General features: G+C 40.6%; 1 protein-coding gene across 7 annotated transcripts in view; it reads left to right on the forward strand.

Annotated features, from left to right (window-relative positions):
• The window catches only part of WWOX (WW domain containing oxidoreductase), a 933,724-nt gene that overhangs the window by 266,220 nt on the left and 648,636 nt on the right, over window positions 1-18,868 (forward strand). For all 7 annotated transcript variants that reach the window (XM_046683790.1, XM_046683791.1, XM_046683793.1 and 4 more), the window contains exons 7-8: window positions 4,536-4,721; window positions 10,082-10,346. In XM_046683790.1, coding sequence (XP_046539746.1) covers window positions 4,536-4,721; window positions 10,082-10,346 — 451 coding nt within the window. The remainder of the gene's footprint in view (window positions 1-4,535; window positions 4,722-10,081; window positions 10,347-18,868) is intronic.

An 18,868-nucleotide genomic window follows, 5' to 3' on the forward strand; every position in this document is an offset into this window, starting at 1 on the left:
AACTCAATGGGGGAAAGAATAGTCTTTTCAACAACCGCTGCTAGAACAATTGGATGTCCACATGCCAAAGAATGAAGTTAGATCCCTTTCATTCACCATACATGCAAATTAGCTCACATTTGATCATAGATCTAAATGTAAACTCTATAAAACTCTTAGAAGAAAAGAGAGGAGTATTTATTTGTGATGTGGGGTTAGGGAGTGCTTTCTTAGATACAACCCCAAAAACACAACTGACAAAAGAAAACGTATATATAAATTGTGTTTCATCAAAATCGAAAACTTTTGTGTTACAAATGATGATATCAGGAAGGTGAAAAGACAACCTACAGAATAAGAGAATTAGTAGCAAATTGTACATCTGATAACGGACTTGTATCTGAAATATGTAACTAACTTTACAATTCAATAATAAAAAGATAAATACCTCGGGGCCGGCCCCATGGCCGAGTGGTTGTGTTCACGCGGTCTGCTTTGGCAGCCCAGGGTTTCGCCAGTTCGGATTCCAGGTGCAGACATGGCACCACTCATCCGGCCACACTGAGGCGGCGTCCCACAGAGCACAACCAGAGGCACTCACAACTAGAATGTGCAACTATGTACTGGGGGGCTTTGGGGAGAAGAAAAAAGATAAATACTGCAGTTAAAAAACGGGCACCACATCTGAATAGAAATTTCTCCAAATAAGATATACAAATTGCCAATAAATATGTGAAAAGATGCTCAACATCATTAGTTGTTAGGTAAATGCAAATAAAAACCACAACGAGGCACCACTTCATAATCACTAAGGTGGCTAAAATTAAAATAAAAAAACAGATAACGGCAAATAGCGGCAAGGATGTGGAGAAATTAGAGTCCTAATACATTGCTGGTGGAAATGTAAAATGGTACAGCCACTATGGAAAAGAGTCTGGCAGTTCCTCAAAAACTTAAACAGAGAAATAACCATATGACCCAGCAATTCCACTCCTACATATGTACTCAAGAGAAATAAAAACATATGTCCCCACAATAACTTGTAAATGAATGTTCATAGCAGCAATATTCATAATAGCAAAAAAGTGGAAAAAACCCAAATGTCTATCAACTGGCAAATGGTTAAATGAAATGTGAAATATCCATACAGCGGAATATCTTTTGGCCATAAAAAGCAATGGAGTACTGATACGTGCTACAATGAGGATGAACCTTGAAAACATCATGCCTAGTGAAAAAGCCAGTCACAAAAAACCACATATTTTATGATTCTATTCATATGAAATGTCCAGAATAGGCAAGTCTATAGGATAGAAAGCAGATTAATGGTCTCTTGGGAATGAGAGTGGTTAGTGACTATTAATGGATATGTGGTTTCCTTTTGGGGACATGAAAATGTTGTAAAATTGGAACGTGATGGCGGTGGCATAACTGTGGATATACTGAAACCAGTGACTTGCTTGTACACTTCAAAAGAGTAAATGTCATGGCATGTGAATTATATCTCAGTAAATTCTTTAAGAAATTAATTCATGTTTATTGTAGAAAATTTACGAAATACCAAAAACTATAAAAAAGAAATAAGTACTCTAATGATATCCCACACATCCAGAGCTAACATTTTTCTCTATTTTCTGTCTTGTTGACTGTATGTATAGAAAACTTTTTGGGGGGGAAAGGATATGAATCACACATACAAAATTTGATTTCCTGCTTTTTCAATTAAATTGAGAAATTTGGGAACCTCTGACTTAATCAGTGCTGATTTATCCGTTCTTCTATCTGTTGTTGGATTTTAAGTTGCTTCTAGGTCATACAATTTTATAAATCTAGCTTATTTATGTATAATTATTACTCATCCTTATGTATAAACTTTTATACAAATTTTTATTATTTCCTTAGGAAAGAATCTTGGAAACTGTATTAGTTTCTGAGGGCTGCCATAACAAACTACCACAAATTTAGTGGCTTACAACAATGGAAATTTAGTCTATCACAGTTCTGGAGGCCCAAAGTCTGAAACCAAGGTGTCTGCAGGGTTGGTTCCTTCTGGAGGCCCTGAGGGAAATCTACTGCATGCCTTTCTGCTAGATTCTGGTGTGGGAGGACCATCTTTGGCATTCCTTGGCTACTAGATGCATCACTTCAGTCTTTGCCTCTGCCTTCACATCTCTTTCTGTGTGTCTTCTGCCCTTCTCTTCTTTTGTAAAAAACGTTCATCGTTGGATTTAGTTCCACCTTAATCCAGGATGATCTCATCTCAAGATCCTGAATTTAAGTATGTTTGCAAATAGGGTCACATTCACAGGTTCTTAGTGGACATATGTTTTGAAGTCCACCATTTAACCCACTACAGGAGCAAGGACATATCAAGGGGACAGGAGGTGGCTGTGCGACGGTCTGCCGTGTACAGGCAAAATGAGGGAGCATTGTTTGTGGAGAATTCAAAGCCAATAATAAAACTGACTAAAAGTTGGTCTGCTTTTTATTATCATCTTGCAATGGCAAGTCTAAACATTATCAGTGATAAAATCTCTCTCCCTAAAGGTATGAGCTTCTGCCTCTGCACTGCTGCCTACATACTCCACTGCTTGGAGACAGGATTATTGCATGAAATAATGTGAATCATTCTAAGTCTCATGTTGTATATTTTCAACTTAATATTCAGGGTGTGGGAATATATATTCTCACCACCTTTATATGAGGTGATACAAATATAATAATATAAATAAATCTGCTAATGGGCAGAAAATATCTTATTTTAATTTTTGCCACTAATGGGGTTTAAAATGTTAAATCTTGTACTAGTTATTCTGTAATCTAGTTTTATAAATTCTTTAAATGTCATTTTCAATTCTTCTGTTAGGCTCTTAGAATATATTTTTCTTACTGATTTGTAAACGCTCTGTACAATAAACATATGAGTCCTTTGTATCATTGCCATTATGTTTCTTTTTTACTTTCTTTAGACAACAGCTTAATTTTACTTTTAGATAGACTTTTCTTTATGCTTCCCTTAACTGCATTCCAAGTTTCTTTTTAAAAACTCGTGACTCTTAGGCTACTGTTTTCCATGAGGATGGGAACAAAATGAGATTGTTGCAAATAGTTTTAGCTCTATGAAAAGTTTCTACAAAAAGAACATTGGATTTTTTTTTTTAATGGAAGTATAGGAAATATTTCGTTTCTATATAAGATAGGAAATATTACCTACAAGCCATTGACGTGGAATTTGAGCTATGGGAGGAAACTGAGTGCCATCAATTTCCAGCCCCTTATTTTACGAGAAGGAATGAGAAACTCAGAGACTTTGGTGTTTTGTCTGAAAGTGGGACAAAATGCACATCTTTGAACTGTTAATTCAGTGCTCCTATAAACCCCCACCCTGTCTCTTTTTCTCAGTCTTTATGTGTTAGCTAAATTCCTGAAATGCTTTTTTGTCCTATAAAGCATTTATTCGATTGCAGTTTTCCTTGTTATAAAGATACCACATGTTAATTATGGAAACAAGGAATAAAATACAGATAAACTTAGAAATAAAACAATGTAGGACATTTTCGTTTCCACTTACCCCTAAAGAAAACTACTGCTAACATTTTTGAGTAAACTTCATCACCATTGTTTGTGTGTGTGTGTATGTGATCATACAATATTATACATTTGGTTTTATAACTTGAATGTTTTACAGGGTCAGCAGATTGGTTTATTCGTTATCATTTTAATGGCTGCATAGTATTCTATCACCTGCATCTATTTGAATTGATTTAATTATTTCCCAATTGTACTTTTACTTTATTTGTAATTTGTTGCTTTTCTGTTGCGATTACAAACACTGTGGCTGGCCTTGAGTCTATTTTCTTTTTACAATTCGTATTAGTACCTTGGGATGATTTCCCACAAGTACAATTTCTTTGTGAGGATTTAGGATTTTGATTCACATGAATGGCTTTTATTTTTAACAATTTTACTATGAAACAAATTAAATATGTAGAAAAGAAGAGAAAATATAATAGACTTCTGCTTACCTACCCCCTGGCTTTTTCTAAAATATAGATTTCATCTGACCTCTAAAAACATATATTTAAACATGTGTCTGTCTCTTTAGACAGAGCCTTTCCCCCTTGATATGTTTGCTTAGCACCTACGAAGTGCTGGTTCCTGTGTCTGCCCTTTTATAGCATATTATCTCCTTTATTCCTTATAACAACTTTAAAGGCTATTTTGATTTTACAGGCAAAAAAGCTGAGAACTGGATGGTTTAAGAAGCACAGATTCAATTAGGTGGTAGAACCTGGCCTGATATTGTCCCGGTTTTAGCACTGGAAGCCTCACGTCACAGGAACCCCCTTGTCCCTAGCAACCCACGACAGGTGTGCACTCAAGGTCCAAGTCCTTCCCCAGCAGAATGGTTGAAGATGCGACATCCTAGGGCATCCCATTTCCAACTCATTGGAAACTTGAAGACAGCAAGGAACTGGTTATTCCCAAGGGAGCATGGATCATCCTTGGTTTGAGAGTGTTTACATCCACATGACCTTGGCTGTTTTATTTTTCAGGTCTCTTCATGTGCTTGTGTGCAACGCAGCAGCTTTTGCTCTACCCTGGAGCCTCACAAAAGATGGCCTGGAGACCACCTTCCAGGTGAACCACCTGGGGCACTTCTTCCTCGTCCAGCTCCTCCAGGATGTCTTGTGCTGCTCAGCCCCTGCCAGGGTCGTTGTGGTCTCCTCGGAGTCCCATAGGTGGGTTCAAATTTGGTGTTTTCTTCACTTGTCCCCTTCCTCAAACCAACTAATGCTTTGCCAAGCCTCTCTTTCTGCAAATAATTTTGATTAATCTTTCCCTTAAAAGTGTGGGTGTATTCAACCTAGCTTACTTAATTTTTTGAGGCCTTCTTTTGTGATCGTGGGGGATTATTGGGGCGTATTGTCTACAGTAACGTGGACTGTTTTTACAAACTGTACTTCAAGCCCCTCATTGATTTTGCTTCGAGATGGAATAATAATTGATTAAATCTGAATGCCTGACCTTTATTGATTTGTCATTCAACAACTTCAACGTCTCACCAAGAAGAATGTGCCGTTATTTTAGCAGGAGAAACAATGCAATTAAGGACGGAGAGATGAAATCCAATTGTTTTATAATGAGAAATTAGGGAATTCAATGCAGACATTAGCTGTGTAATTGTAGAAAGGGAAGTACTGTAGTTAGAACATATTAGAAATCTGGCCATGCCTCTTTTGGTTAAAAATTCAATTAAAGCATCAGATGGCACTTCTTTTCTATTACCATTAGGAGAATATTCAATTGACTAAAAAGACACTTGAAAATTTCCTTGTATTTGCAGCATATTTGTTTCTAGAGTTGGATAAACAACTGTTTGTCTTAAGAGAAGGACTGGGAGGAGACAAAGGACTTGCTGGGTGAGCCTGGATTTAATCCACGTCAGGGAGATTTTCTGGTGTGGTTGGGAGCTTTCCCTCTCAGCAAAGTGGCTGGAAAAAAATAATGTGCAGGGGCCTATTTTTCTCCCCTTCTCCTGCGTCTTAAGTCCTGAAATGTTTTAGTGACCCGGAATGAAGCTTATTTTTTTAATCATGCTTCCATAAAATGTAACCCCTGGGACTCGGAAGAGAGAGACCAGCCAAGGGTTAGCCAGAACCCTTTATCACTCCCAAACACAGGGGCTTAGGGTATAAGTGACACACTGCAGATAGATTTAGTTTTACCACTTTAAATTTATGGTGGCTGAAATGAAAGGAAAATGCCAGTAATAATCCTCCCCCGCCTTAAAAGACATGAAACATCTAGTAATTAGGTGGTAACAAAATCTGGATACCCTTATCTTTGCAAATCACACCAGGTTTGTGAAAGAAAGTGGAGTGGCCCTGCTCAGGAGTGAGGGAGGCTACTGTGGGGGCAGGCGAGGGAGAGCGAGCTCTGGAAATAAATCTGCCAGCCCCACTCGTTTGCCAGATGTGGAGGGCACCATGGGATATGTTTAAATGAGCTGGTATTTAATGGGAGATTATGTTGAATTGTCAGCTGCTCCCTTCCCTTTGTAAATCTGTATCTCAAATGGTATTTCATGTGACGTCTTTGTTCTCTCCTTAACTGCTGTGTAATTCATGCCTACCTTGGAGATCTGAATCTTAATTTCATTTAAAAGGTGGATGGGAAAGTAGGGCCTTGCTCTCCTGAATTAGATCCATTTTAGTTTATAGACAAGGTCTTCCTGAAATGTGTTATCTGGCCCACTCCTGTCTGATGATTGGTGCTTGTCTTCTGCTCTCTGATTATCCTTTGCACATATTAAAGGGTATTTTTCAGAATGTTCATTCCCCCAAGCTGGTTTGTTTATTACCCTTGTACTGCTGCCCATGGCACCCAAGAGCTGGTGTGAATACTGGGTGCGCAGTACTGGCAAAGTCCTCACTCACTGCTCAAGGACCCGGAGCCCTAAACCATGTTATAAAATGGAAGTGTTGATATCTAATTACCTCCATAAACCTTGGTGGAATCTCTTCGTTGGAGTCAAGACCCCCTGTTGGGGGAAAAATAAAGTCCTATGTTTGCAGAAAATATTATACCAGACTGCCCCAAGGCAAAATATTTATTAGCCTCCCTGTGTCTTCACTGTATTTTAGTTACTTATCTGGAGTCTGAGCAAGTGAAGTGAGTTTCTGCATACCTAAAATACATCATATTCAAATGAGAACTTGACTTCCTTGCTGTGAAAATTTTTCAGATCACAATTAAAATGGAATGAAAAGAACGGAGCCCGGACTCAACCACTTTAAATGGCTGCAGCTGTGTTGAGTGTCAAGTTGCTACACACACACACACTCTCACACTCACTCACACACTCACAGAGTTTCTGATGCAAGTATAGTCCTATTCTTTGAACATACTAGCTTTTGTCTGCATAGAATCCAGCCTAATTATTTTAGTTTGGTAGTTGAAAAATCCTCAGTTAAAAAAAAATAAAGGAGCAGTATGTATAGAAATATAAGATAGAGGTCCCCTCAAACAGCAAATGTTAATGTCCAGAAATCAAATGTTAACATTTTAGTGTGCTCGTAGGAGGATAATGCTATTAAGACTTCGTTGTTTGGCTCTGTCAAGTTTTCAACTTGAAGATAGACTAGGCGGCCTGTGAAGAGTTGTTTGCCTCTTCAGCTGAGAGAGAGTGAACATGGTCGTTTCTCAGGAAGCCTGCCCTGGCTCAGAGGAATCAGAAAGCTTGCCTACCCTTCCTGCTTCCTGGAGGGTTGTGAAGACAAGCTAGTCAGACCTTAAAAATGAGTTTGCTGCCCAGGACAGCCTCAGGGCAGGAGATCAGGGGTCCACTCATGGGCTTATGGGTGGGGCAGGGTGGGCGGGGTGTGGGGGTGCCTTTGCAGAAGGCGGGCCTATATTTGGCTGTGCTCCTCCATCTTGAAACTTTCCTTCCATCTGGTTCCTGGAACCTGGTTCCATCTAATTTCTCATTCTAAACTCATTTTAAACATTAAAAGTGCCACATGCACATATTAATGAGCAACATAGAGGATCTGAACTTATGGTAAATTTCCCCTTTTGAGCAGGGATCGAAACACATCTTTTTGTAATAAGGAAACTTGGCCCTTCGTTTGGAATTCCGAAGCTATGATCAAACTTCAATCCTCTAATCCAGTATTTAGTCTGTGCCGTGTGCCCGGCAACATCTGTCCACCTTCCAGAAATTCACCGTCTAGGGTTGAAAACAGGTGGACAAATGACTTGCAATGTGGTGTGGTAAGGACTGAGGCACAATGTACAGACAGAATGCAAAGGTGACATGACTTGCTTTGTCACTGATGTTGGAGGGTGGCAGGGTCATTGAACACGAGGAGTATCATAGACTGGGTCCTGGAGAATGGATACTTCATTTCCATGGAAACTTGTTTTGCAATCTCCTTTGCATGGCTTCTGTGAATCTATCTCCCACTGCCACCTACGAAATCATTGTGACATCCAGCAATTCAAGAGTTAATTAGGGAGCGCTTCCTGGAAGAAATGGCTCCTGAGCTGGGTTGGGCTAAACAAAAATGCCAAGAAATGTTATCAGCAACGGGTAATGAAAGAAAAGCAGAGAGTGAGAGTGGAGACTGTTATATTTATCCCATACCTTCTAGATAGTGTCTAAATTTCTAATGCTCTTTTCTACTCAGAGGAGGTGGGATTTCTAAGACATGGACCATATCTTGGATCATTGGGTTTCAACTCAACAGTCCTTTTTAACAGCTCTTCCTGTAATGCCTTATTACTATGTTGAAATAAAGTTCAGAAATAACTTCCCTACACAAATACATTTTAATTCAATATGCTTGCCTAACTGTAATATAAATTTTAAAAATGTGAGGCAAAATAGCATGTGTTTCAACATGTAAATGCTTGGGCAGGTCTACAGGAAAGGTAAGTAATCAGATGTGCGTGTCCACCCATAAATCACTTGCAAATGCAGACTGTTAACAGGTGTGCGGCAAATACCACTAGCATCTGGTCAAGCCTCATCTCCCCCAGAACCCACAAAATCTGAAAGTGCTTTCGTTCTTCATGTACGTGGCTGTTGCACTACACTCCTGGAAATGCGGTGGATATAAAAACTGTGGATGTACGTAAAACACAGTGAGGCTCCAGGCTCAGATAATTATACTGAGGCTTTTCATCTACATGAATGTCCAGTGGGGCTTGTCTGCGTTAAGCAAGATGCTGCCTGCATTGCGGGACATCTACCATCCCCGGCCCCTGCCGGTGATCATTATGACAACCAGAAAAAGGCCCCCATAAACTTTCAAATTTCCCGCTAAGTCCCACTGCCTTAGATGATTAGGCTCAGAAGTTCTGGGCTCTTCCTGTGGTTTGGGGACTTGGAAACCGGCAGCCAACAATTAGTTTCAAGGTCTCATTGCTGGATCCATGATGACATTTGTGGCCATCAGCTTTGTTGATGACTTTAGAGCAGCAATGTCATTTAACACTAGAAATTGGATGTCACTGACGGAGTCCTGAAAAAGGGATGTTTAAATTCCACTAAAACGTGAATTTCATCTGCCCCTGTGATGCTTTTCTTGGTTGTAGCTCAACCGGAGCCGCTCATTTTAAGGAACAACCAGATTCTCCTGTAATTTTCATTTTACCTTTTGTTTTCCATAGCAGTGATCTAGAGGACTCTCGTAATGCTTCTTATTACTCAGAGCAAATGCCCAGAGTTAATTTAGTGACACAAATTATGAGGGGTCCTCAACAAAGAAGAGACCACCATCTAGAAAATTCCTTTTGTTACGATCTGTTTTTTTTTTTTTTTGAGCAGTCACTGCTTTGTTGTTATTTAAAAAAAAAAAAAGAAGAAGAAGAAAGAGAGAGAAAAAAAGGGAAAGAAACAAACAGCTGGTGTTTAACGACTCCGTCAGACCCAATTATAAAACATCAACTACTTACTTTGATTTGTGCGTATCCATGCCATGGGTATACTTAAAAACAGTAGACTCTGCCAGAACTCATTTTGGCCTTGTTTACATTTATCTTTTAAACATATAAGACTATCGATGGCACCTCACCAAGGTTATAACCCCTTTATAATCATTAATTTTTAATCTGGAAAAGAGTCTTGGAGGCAGCAAGACTCATCTATATTTACTTGGATGCTCAAATGAAAATACAGAGGGCTCAAGGGTTGGCTAAAATAACCCAGGAAAGCCCCGTCAAAGGTTAGGAATGTGATATCTTTCTGCTTCCAAAAGCAGCAGCCCTCTATTTAAGATGCTTTTCTGTTTAATTTAATTATCCTTGAACTTCCCGTTGAAGGTTTTGAAAAATATATGTTAGAGGCAGGGGGAGTGCAGCATGTTAAGACAGCTCCATTTATGAGTTTGGGCCTTTATTAAATCTATCTTTGGATCCAATTGGCTTATATTGTTAAATCGCCATTGTCTATTTTTAAGGGAGACTTCGTTCCAATGTTTGCACAATTGAGTTTTCAGTAGGCTCTGTTTAGTTTCCTCAGATTTCTAATAAAAATAAAAAGCTGTATCAGAAGTCAGAGATTGGCCGCTTCATGTCATATTTCCTATTCTTTTAGATTTACCGATATTAACGATTCCTCGGGAAAACTAGACTTTAGCCGACTTTCTCCATCTAAAAGTGACTACTGGGCCATGCTGGCTTACAACCGGTCCAAACTGTGCAACATTCTCTTCTCCAATGAGCTCCATCGTCGCCTCTCTCCGCGTGGGGTCACGTCGAACGCGGTGCATCCTGGAAATATGATGTACTCCTCCATTCATCGCAACTGGTGGGTGTACACACTGCTGTTTACCTTGGCCAGGCCTTTCACCAAGTCCATGGTAAGTGAACGGCTTCTATTGCTATAAACACTTTGAGTGTGCGTGTGTGGAAAGGGTCCTAGAGAAACCCAGAAGCGTGTGTTTTCTTCAGCCTCTTGCCTCTTGTAATGATGAGTCTGGTCCTGATAATCACATCATCAGGCCTATTAAAGCCATTGGAAAGGGCTCTTGAACACATTTCAATCGACTTTAGATTACATCTGTTTCTCTAAAGATATCTCGGAGGTCTGGATACAAGATGTGGTTTTTCGATATGGTATTATAAGTATGGCTGAAAAGCTTGATAGAGATGGCTGTTGTCTTTTGATGTGATTTCTTTATTATGATTCAGCAAGCATAGTGCTTGAAAACTGTTTTGTGTTAGTAAGTGAAAAACTTGGATTTATGACTATTGAATTATCAGTAGATGTGATTCCTTTGTTTCCATTGAGAATCTGTGTCTGATGTTCTAAAGTCTTCTTTTAATGAGTGTAAATTTCTCCTGGAGAATCCTTCGTTGGCTAGAAGTGTGTTTTATTTTTACTTCCCCAAAGATGAATCCTTTGAATGAATCACACTCCTGAGGTTAAATTTGGAAATGTTCACAAAGGTAAATATGAAGTTTTTACGTTTTTGTTGATCGTATAACAACCATATCTAGAAACTTCTTCCATGAAAGCATTTTAGTAAGAAGTAGTTTGAATGAAGAATGCACATTTTACACATTATATTTGGTGTAGTACTTTTCTAATCCATAGGCCTTTGAAAATGTTTTCCTATTAGTGGATGCCGCTATTCATCTTAACCAAATGTAACATCCAATCCTCAGAAATAACCCATTCCCCAAACACATTTTGGCCTTTACGAGTGTCATAAGTCAAATCATCATCTCCAACTTCCTGGGCAAATGACCCCACAGCCTCTGAACACGGTCTGCCTTCTTCTCTGGCAGTCATTCCAACCGGCCGTCCTTAACCTTCGTGTTTGTGGATGACTTTTAAAACTACAACAAAAATCTTTTGAACTGCTTAGGAGAAAATAAATAAGTGTGTCTTTTATTGTAATCTAATTATTCTATGATGGTTCTTATGCAAAGCCAACATAGTCAGAGGAAGTGAGAGGATCCATGGAGAGCAGTTCTCCAAGTCCAAGGTGGAGTTGATATCCAAAAGGAAAGAAGAAAACCCCTTGCCATGTGTATCACAGGGTTCTGAAGTTTTCCCATCATCTGGCCTTCCATTGCATAAGAGTGGGCTCCCTACGAGGGTTTCTCTGCACATGATTTTGGCTCGTACTCGGTTAGGGCCTTCAATGGATATCAGAGGAAAGAATATGGGTCTGAACTGGTGCCAGTGCCATTGACAGGATTGTGGATGAACTGTCCAAATTCAGGAAGGAGGAGAGAAGAGAGGAGCATTCTCTTCATTTTCTGCTGGCCCTGTGCCTTCAAGACCAACAGGCCAATCATCCAATATAATTTGAAATCTTTGGTTCTTGAATTTTCTCACTTGTATTTGTTCATTGATAGGAGCTAGGAACTCCTTTCTATGACATCAGAGAGTTTAGGTTTTTTCTTCCTCCAGGATTATTCCAATCAGAAGAATGTGATGAGAAAGACTTAGAGGTGGGTCTGGAGTACAAGGAATATGATGGAGGGTGGTGTAACCATCTCCCCATTTGGTGTGGACTCCCGTGGATGAGGGCTTTTTTATAGAAAATGATAGAAACTATTATTCTGTGATGGGATCCCAGGGCTTAGGGACTCTGGACAAGGGCAGGTGGGAGGGGGAGGAAGACAGGATCTGGTAAAATAAAAGACAGAGTGACTGTTTTTGTTTTGGGGGGAGGAGTCTATTATTGTCTACTACCTAACTTAGAATGTGTTTAGCAAAGTCAGGCTTGATTGTTGGCTTGTTGCACCTAATAGGGGGATTTCTAAAAGTGCCAGCAAATTAAGTTGGGCAGGCAACCGTGTCCTGATATCAGACTGTTGCTGTTTGAGGGGTAACTATGGTCAGGACTCAAGCTCAGTGGGGAAGCAGAATGTGGATTTGAAAATGGAGGTAGCAGTGTTGCCTTACAGCCCTGGAGGCATGGAAAGTTAGGAGAAGGTTGGCACTCAGTGAACGACCACACCTGGAGCTCATCCCAATGATGCCCGATGCCCAGCCTGAATGTCTGAGTCCTGCTTCCCAGCCAGTGTGCAGAGGCCTCAGCTGTCCCCCTCCCCTGGTCCCCTGTGCTTCAGCCTGCTGGGAGCAGCCTTGGGCAACAGATAAAACAAGGAGTGGTCTTTCTGGCCCTGGATGAGAGGGATGTGGGAAAATGAGCAGATAACCCTTGAGAGGGTGTGGAGAAAAAGTGGAGATGTCACCAAAGACCCAGGTTTTGCCTAATTGTATCAGGAGTGCTGGAATGTTCCCAGTAGGCAGGGGAGGTAAGTACATTCGCTGTCCTAGAGAGGGGATTCCACATGGCTACCTGGTGGGGAAACAGTTACAAAGTAGCAACCTAGGGCAGTGGACCAAGTCACTTTCCTGCTAATGATCCTAATGGTCAAGGCTTAGCTTTTACCATTACGAACTGGGGTAGCTTGGGTAAGACAATTAACCATTCTGAGCCACCAAAATGGCAATACAGGTTGGTGTGAGGGTTGACAATAACGGATCTAACAACCATAATAATGGATATAGAATTTCTGCAATGACTTTAATCTGGCTATTTGAAAGGATAGCCACGGGCTACGTGTAGCTATTGAACCCTTGAAAAGGGGCTAATACAACTGAGGAGATGAATTTTTAATTAATTTAAATTTAAATGGCCCCATGTGCCTAATGGCTGCCATATTGGAAAGTAGAGTTAAATAATGTGCCTAGCACAGTGTCTGTTGTATAAGTAGGTATGCAGTACCTCTTGCCATGATGGTTGTTTTTCTTATTGTTGTGAGTATTACCTTGGTCCTGAAGGTTATTCTCCAAAATGCAATTGCTGCCGATGGATACAAGGGTCAGAAGACTAAAGGAGTCTAAATTGGTGGTACTGGTGGTTGGGGGACCTCTGTTGCTGGCCCCAAAGGCCTAGGGAGAGGGTTATTGCCAAGGCAGGAAGGGTGTCTAGATGGAGAGAGCCTGGTTTAGTGGTCTCCAATAGTACATCCAGTCCCTGAGGAAGCCATTATGAAGTGGAATTTCCATGTGTCCATCCCCAGTTAACTGGAGAATAGCATCTTTTATGTGCCGCAAATGCACTTTTTTAGATCAGCATATAGATTAGGAAGGTTATGAAATATGCAGCTAAGTTGAGATTCTTAGGAAAATCCTCTGTAATAATATCTTTATATATTTAGGTGTTTGTTGGTATTTCTTAGCCATCAGAGTTCCACATGACTAGGTTTATTAAGGGGTGGAATGGGAACTCTGGACTTACTTGTCAAACTCACAACCAATCACTTCTCTTCCATAAACATTTAGGAGTCTGTATGTGGGAGAGGAGTCGGCGTGAGCGTAGATAGGATCACTCTATTTCACTGGTGGGACAGACTGGGCTTATTGGAAAAGACACACGTTTTATCCCTCTGGGCTTTGCTTGGCGTTGCTTCTATCACAATAAGACATTTGTTTCATGGATGAAGTTGCACTTCTGCCATTTTAATGCAAACATATTTTTGGACACAAGCCATGTAGTTGCACCCCCATTCCCACCCTGTGAAAAGATGGATTCCTAAAAGCTCAAGAAAAAGCTTAGCATAGATGCGATGTCTCCATCTCCAGATGGCTAGTGTTCTGTCTGTGCTTCATAGCCCCTCTGCACTTCCCTTCAGAGAATGTGTTTTTCTTTTGACATGAGTGTTGCTGGAGTATACATTCCATTGTACAAGGTCAGGGAAAGAAGAAACATAACCCAGCCTTGTGCTTGGAAGCCCTGTCTTCCCTTCTCCACTGTAGCTGGCTCCCTTAAGTATTAAACAGCAGTATTCTAATATCAACGTCCCTTTTTTATTTGCTGTGACTTGCTGTGACTACGGTGATTTTAGTTACAGTAATTAGGTCACCCTTCATGGAGTCAGGCTATTTTAAGTGCCTCTTTAAGGAATATTGTTGCAGATCAGTAATTTTACAATTGGATGTTCTTGTGCAACTTTATTAAATGTAATCTGTCTTTTAAATGTTGCCCTTTTACAGTTATACATTTCTAATTGTTGCTGTAAATGCATTATCACTTTGAAATTAATTAATTTTTCCATTTTGGCCGCCTGCAGTATAATAATCACTAATGAGAAACTCATAGGGATTAATTCTCAGTGCAGCGACCCCTACTGGTAAAGCCATGTCTCTGTCACTTCTTCCTCTTGAGGTCTAGAGGACAGGACAGGAGTATTGGGGGGTCTGGGGGAGAAGCCTTTGTCTCCTCTCCCTCCAATTTATGATTAAATAAAAATAATAGGTAAAAATGGGAATAAGATTATTTTTTAATGTTGTTTAAAAAAAGACATAGGATTCTTCAACTAGCTTTTGAAAATTTTAAGGGAACCTAAAGTTTGCCGGGAGCTCTCTGATAATGAAGTCACATCCATCATGTGTGCCTTATATGTTTATTTTCCTGTCTGTCTATGCAATTTCCTGTCTCTCTTTTATGCAATTAAAATATTCTCAAATTATATTTTGCATATGTATGCATTAATATATAGTGTATGTTAGTATATATAATATGTTCATACATACATATTACTCTATGGGACTTAATTCACAAAGCCAGGTGTATTGTATTATCTGGTGGCATAAGAGATTTTCAAAGATAATTTTGGCTGTTTTCAATTGTTGCCATGTGTGATGACTTTAGATTCCTGCCATACTCTCAAGTAAGATGTAACTTGGCAGTTTAGGCCAGACGCCATGATGCTTTATGTATCAACATATATGTCTTCATTTATTCCTCACCACAGTTCTACAATGGTATCTTCCATTTAAAAAGCACAGAGCACTTACCCAACTTGCTCAAGAAAATGGTCTATCAGCCTGCAGGCCCTTCACCAGCTGTTCCCAAGTCAGTTTGCTTTGTCAAATGCACCACAGCGCCCCTGCCATGTATATATCTAGTTGTGCGGTTGTGTTTTCTTTTTCAAATGTTTGAAAGCACCTTCATGAAATTAGCCCTCCTTCCATCTTTCCGCACATAAGCTTTCAGTTCTGGTAAACAACATCTTAGCTAGGGTTCCTAGGTCCAAGCCAGCCCTTTGCGGATCGGTATGTAAATTTGAAGCCCAGCACATCACGTGCCTCTCAGGGTGTTTTGTGCAACCAAATATTTGTGTTGGCAGGTAACAGTAGAAAGAATATCATGTGTTAGGGTAGCAAGAGCTTAGCAGATGTTTTAGGGAACTGCATTTTCAAATCCTTTTACATTAAAAAATGGCTTGAGTTTGTAGAACTTCTGAAACGATTGGGTTACGTTTCCTGTGGCCGTGTAAAGCCAGCCATTGTGCTGAGTTTTAACAGATGTGCGGCTACCCTGCTAATGGATGGGCCTGCAACGCTGGTTCTGTTGCAAAGTTATAAATTATAACTAGAAAAAGCACAAGATGTCATTCTTCTAACCTTCGGGAAAGCCAAGCTGGGTAATTCTGCCCTTGAATAACCCGCTGCAGGGTGATTTATAGTTGTACAATTTAAAGCATAATGAAGGAGATAATAGATGTTGATTTGTTCTTTAAATTAGTATTTTAGAAAAATACTTCTCCCCCGCCCCTTTGAATACCTGCAGCTGACTACACTCTAGATCCTATCAAGGACAAGACCCCTGTTTGAGTCTTTATTGGCACATTTAGAAAGCAGGAGTCTTTTTCTCTGTGTTGGGAAGAGGAAATATGATTTTCAGAGTATAAATTTCAGCCTATATTTCACTAATCTAAATATTTTGAGACTCCTGAGCGAGAGTTGAATTCTCTGGCTGACTTGCTCTTGCCAGTTCAGATATGTTAGAAAACCAGACTCCAAGGACCCTACGATGACTGGGCCACATTCGAGCTTCCCTCAGACCCCCACAGAAGGACCCACTGGCTGGACTCTTCTCGCCGAGATCATGCCCCCGCGGCCTCAAACATTCTTCTTACTTTTCCGGATTATCGTTGGCATTGCTTTTATTAGTGATCTCTCACTTCATCTGGAACTTTACAGTTTACTGGGTCTGCTCAATTCAGAGGCCAGGGGATATGGTAGAGCAAGAAAACAGCAAAGGAATTAGAATCTTTAGACCTGTATTCAAAACTCAGATTTCCTCCTTTTTTATTCTCTTTGAGGCTCATTTTCTACATTAGTTTAGATGTTTGGGGCTGTGAGTTATTACCACCCAGTTAAAAGTGGTTGGAATAAGAGAGGTTTGTTTTTCTCATATATTCAGAAGTCCCAAGGCAGCCAGGGTTTCATTTAGCTACTATATAGGCAACTCCTTTGTGATTGTCTTGGCTTTTCCTTTATGCTTATAAAATGGCTGCAGCAGCACCAACCATTGCATCCTACATGATAAGGTCTGAAGGAAGCTTGGGAGGCATGGGGTCCCTCCTTGCATGCCTCCTTCCTTTATCAAGGTGGAGAATGTTCTGTTTCAGAAATGTCCTCCCTAACAGACACCCCTTAGCTCCCACTGGCCAGGATTGAGTTACTTGTCCATATTCTAGGTGCAAGGGAGGCTAGGAAAGTGCATTTCTGGCATTTTATGTCTCTAGAGTGGGGGGCAAGATCTGATGGAAAGGAAAAAGGATGGGATAATGGCTTTTGAGCAGGTGCTATTGAATAGGTGTGCGCATGGTTTTCTCTTCTGTCAAATGGGAATGCTATCTATTTTATAGGGCCATTTTGAAGGCAAGTGAGAATTACAGGGAAGGCATCTGGCCTTATCTGGTCCTCTTTTACTCAACCAACTTTACCTCAAGCCACTTCCAGCCCCATCCTCCTGTAGGGTGTTGAAGCATACTGTTCTTCAGTCTAGAACGCTCCTTTTCCTCCACCCTTAGTTACCTTCTACTCATCCCCCAAAACTCAGTCCAAACATCATACCTAAGGAAGCATTGGATCAAGAATCCCCATCATGTGCTTAGTGCTTATTACATAATGCCGTCTGCTGCAGGAGAGCGCTCCGTAACTATGTGCTGTGCGAGTGAACGGAGGGCCCCTGGAACTTCTCCTTCAGAACATTTAACATGAATGTAATTTAGAAAAGTAACTTCTGTAGTTTTGCATTTACTGTCTGTCTCCTCCTCTCTTGAAAGCACTGTCTTTGCCTTCGTGCTACTGTATCTCCGGTCCATAAAGTAAATGCTCAGTAAATATTTGTAAATGAATAAATGAAGGACGATTAGGTGCTTAATGAATGGCAGTCATTAATACATTTCTTATCATTAGTCTCTCTGGGGTGACCAGGGGACTGCAGTTCAGGATGTGGTGATAAAGAAAAGGATGCGGCTAGAGTCACACACCTAGAAGGTGGGACCAGAACCCGGTCCCCCTCCGCCCCAGGCTCCCAGGTCAAGTGCCACATAAAGGATCTACCCAGAAGTGTTTGTATGGAGGGAAAATATGTAAGGAGAGAGCAGCAAGGCGTGGGAAAGACAGGATAAGCTTTTGAGCTGGGCAGCTCTCAGATCAAACCCCAGCTCCATCCCACACTAACCCTTGGGCACATTTCACAACCTGATTAAGATTCTTGTGTAAAACTGCGATGTTATACCTACTTTATGGGCTCGTGTTGAGAACTGAAGGGGCTCATGAATGTATAGTATCTAGAATGTGCTAGATGCTCAATAAACATTAGCCGGTATTCTTATTATTGACCTATGTTGAGAATTAAAGATCCTGAGTATATAGCATTCAGAGCATGCTAGATAATCAGTAAACATTTATGTTTATTATTATTGTTATCATCATCATCCTTGTTTTGTCAGACAAGAAAGGGTTGCTTCTCTTCCCGTTGCTTCTACATTCCCCTTCTCCTAATGATGGCTCTGTGTCTGTCTCAGAAGGTCTGAGTCTCCCTGTGAGCATTAAGTGTAAACACTGTCTACAAGCCTGAGCAACCACTGAGGCCACATGCAGAATAGTAACCAGGACTAGACGGGCTTCCGTAGTGCAGAACCGAAGCCCTCCTGGCTGTGCGTTTTAAGCCAACAACAGTACACATTAGCACTGAGGAAAGATCAGCCCTTTCTTGTTAAAAACAAAGAGAGGGAAAGTACGCCTGGCTTTGTGAGGCCGTGGCGCCTCATCGCTGTGTCTGCTCTGCCTTGCTTTATAGCTCTGGTTAGGCCTTTGTTCCCGAATGAGCACCGGGAGGGGAAAAAGCGACAATCGGGCTTTAATATGTGTGACAAATTATTTAATGAACATTTAACCAAGATTTGAAAGTCCCCCCGTTTTATCTTCCTCGTCCCCTTTTCTTCTGTGTGCCCGTTGGCATTTTGGTCATGCATTGCCTCTTTTAACTCCCTTTCTAGCTCTTTTATTACTTTTTTCAAGTTGGTGGTGACTTCTTTGATCCTCCTGCTTTCAGTT

Source organism: Equus quagga, chromosome 13, assembly GCF_021613505.1.
Source record: "Equus quagga isolate Etosha38 chromosome 13, UCLA_HA_Equagga_1.0, whole genome shotgun sequence".
Lineage (NCBI taxonomy): Eukaryota > Metazoa > Chordata > Mammalia > Perissodactyla > Equidae > Equus > Equus quagga.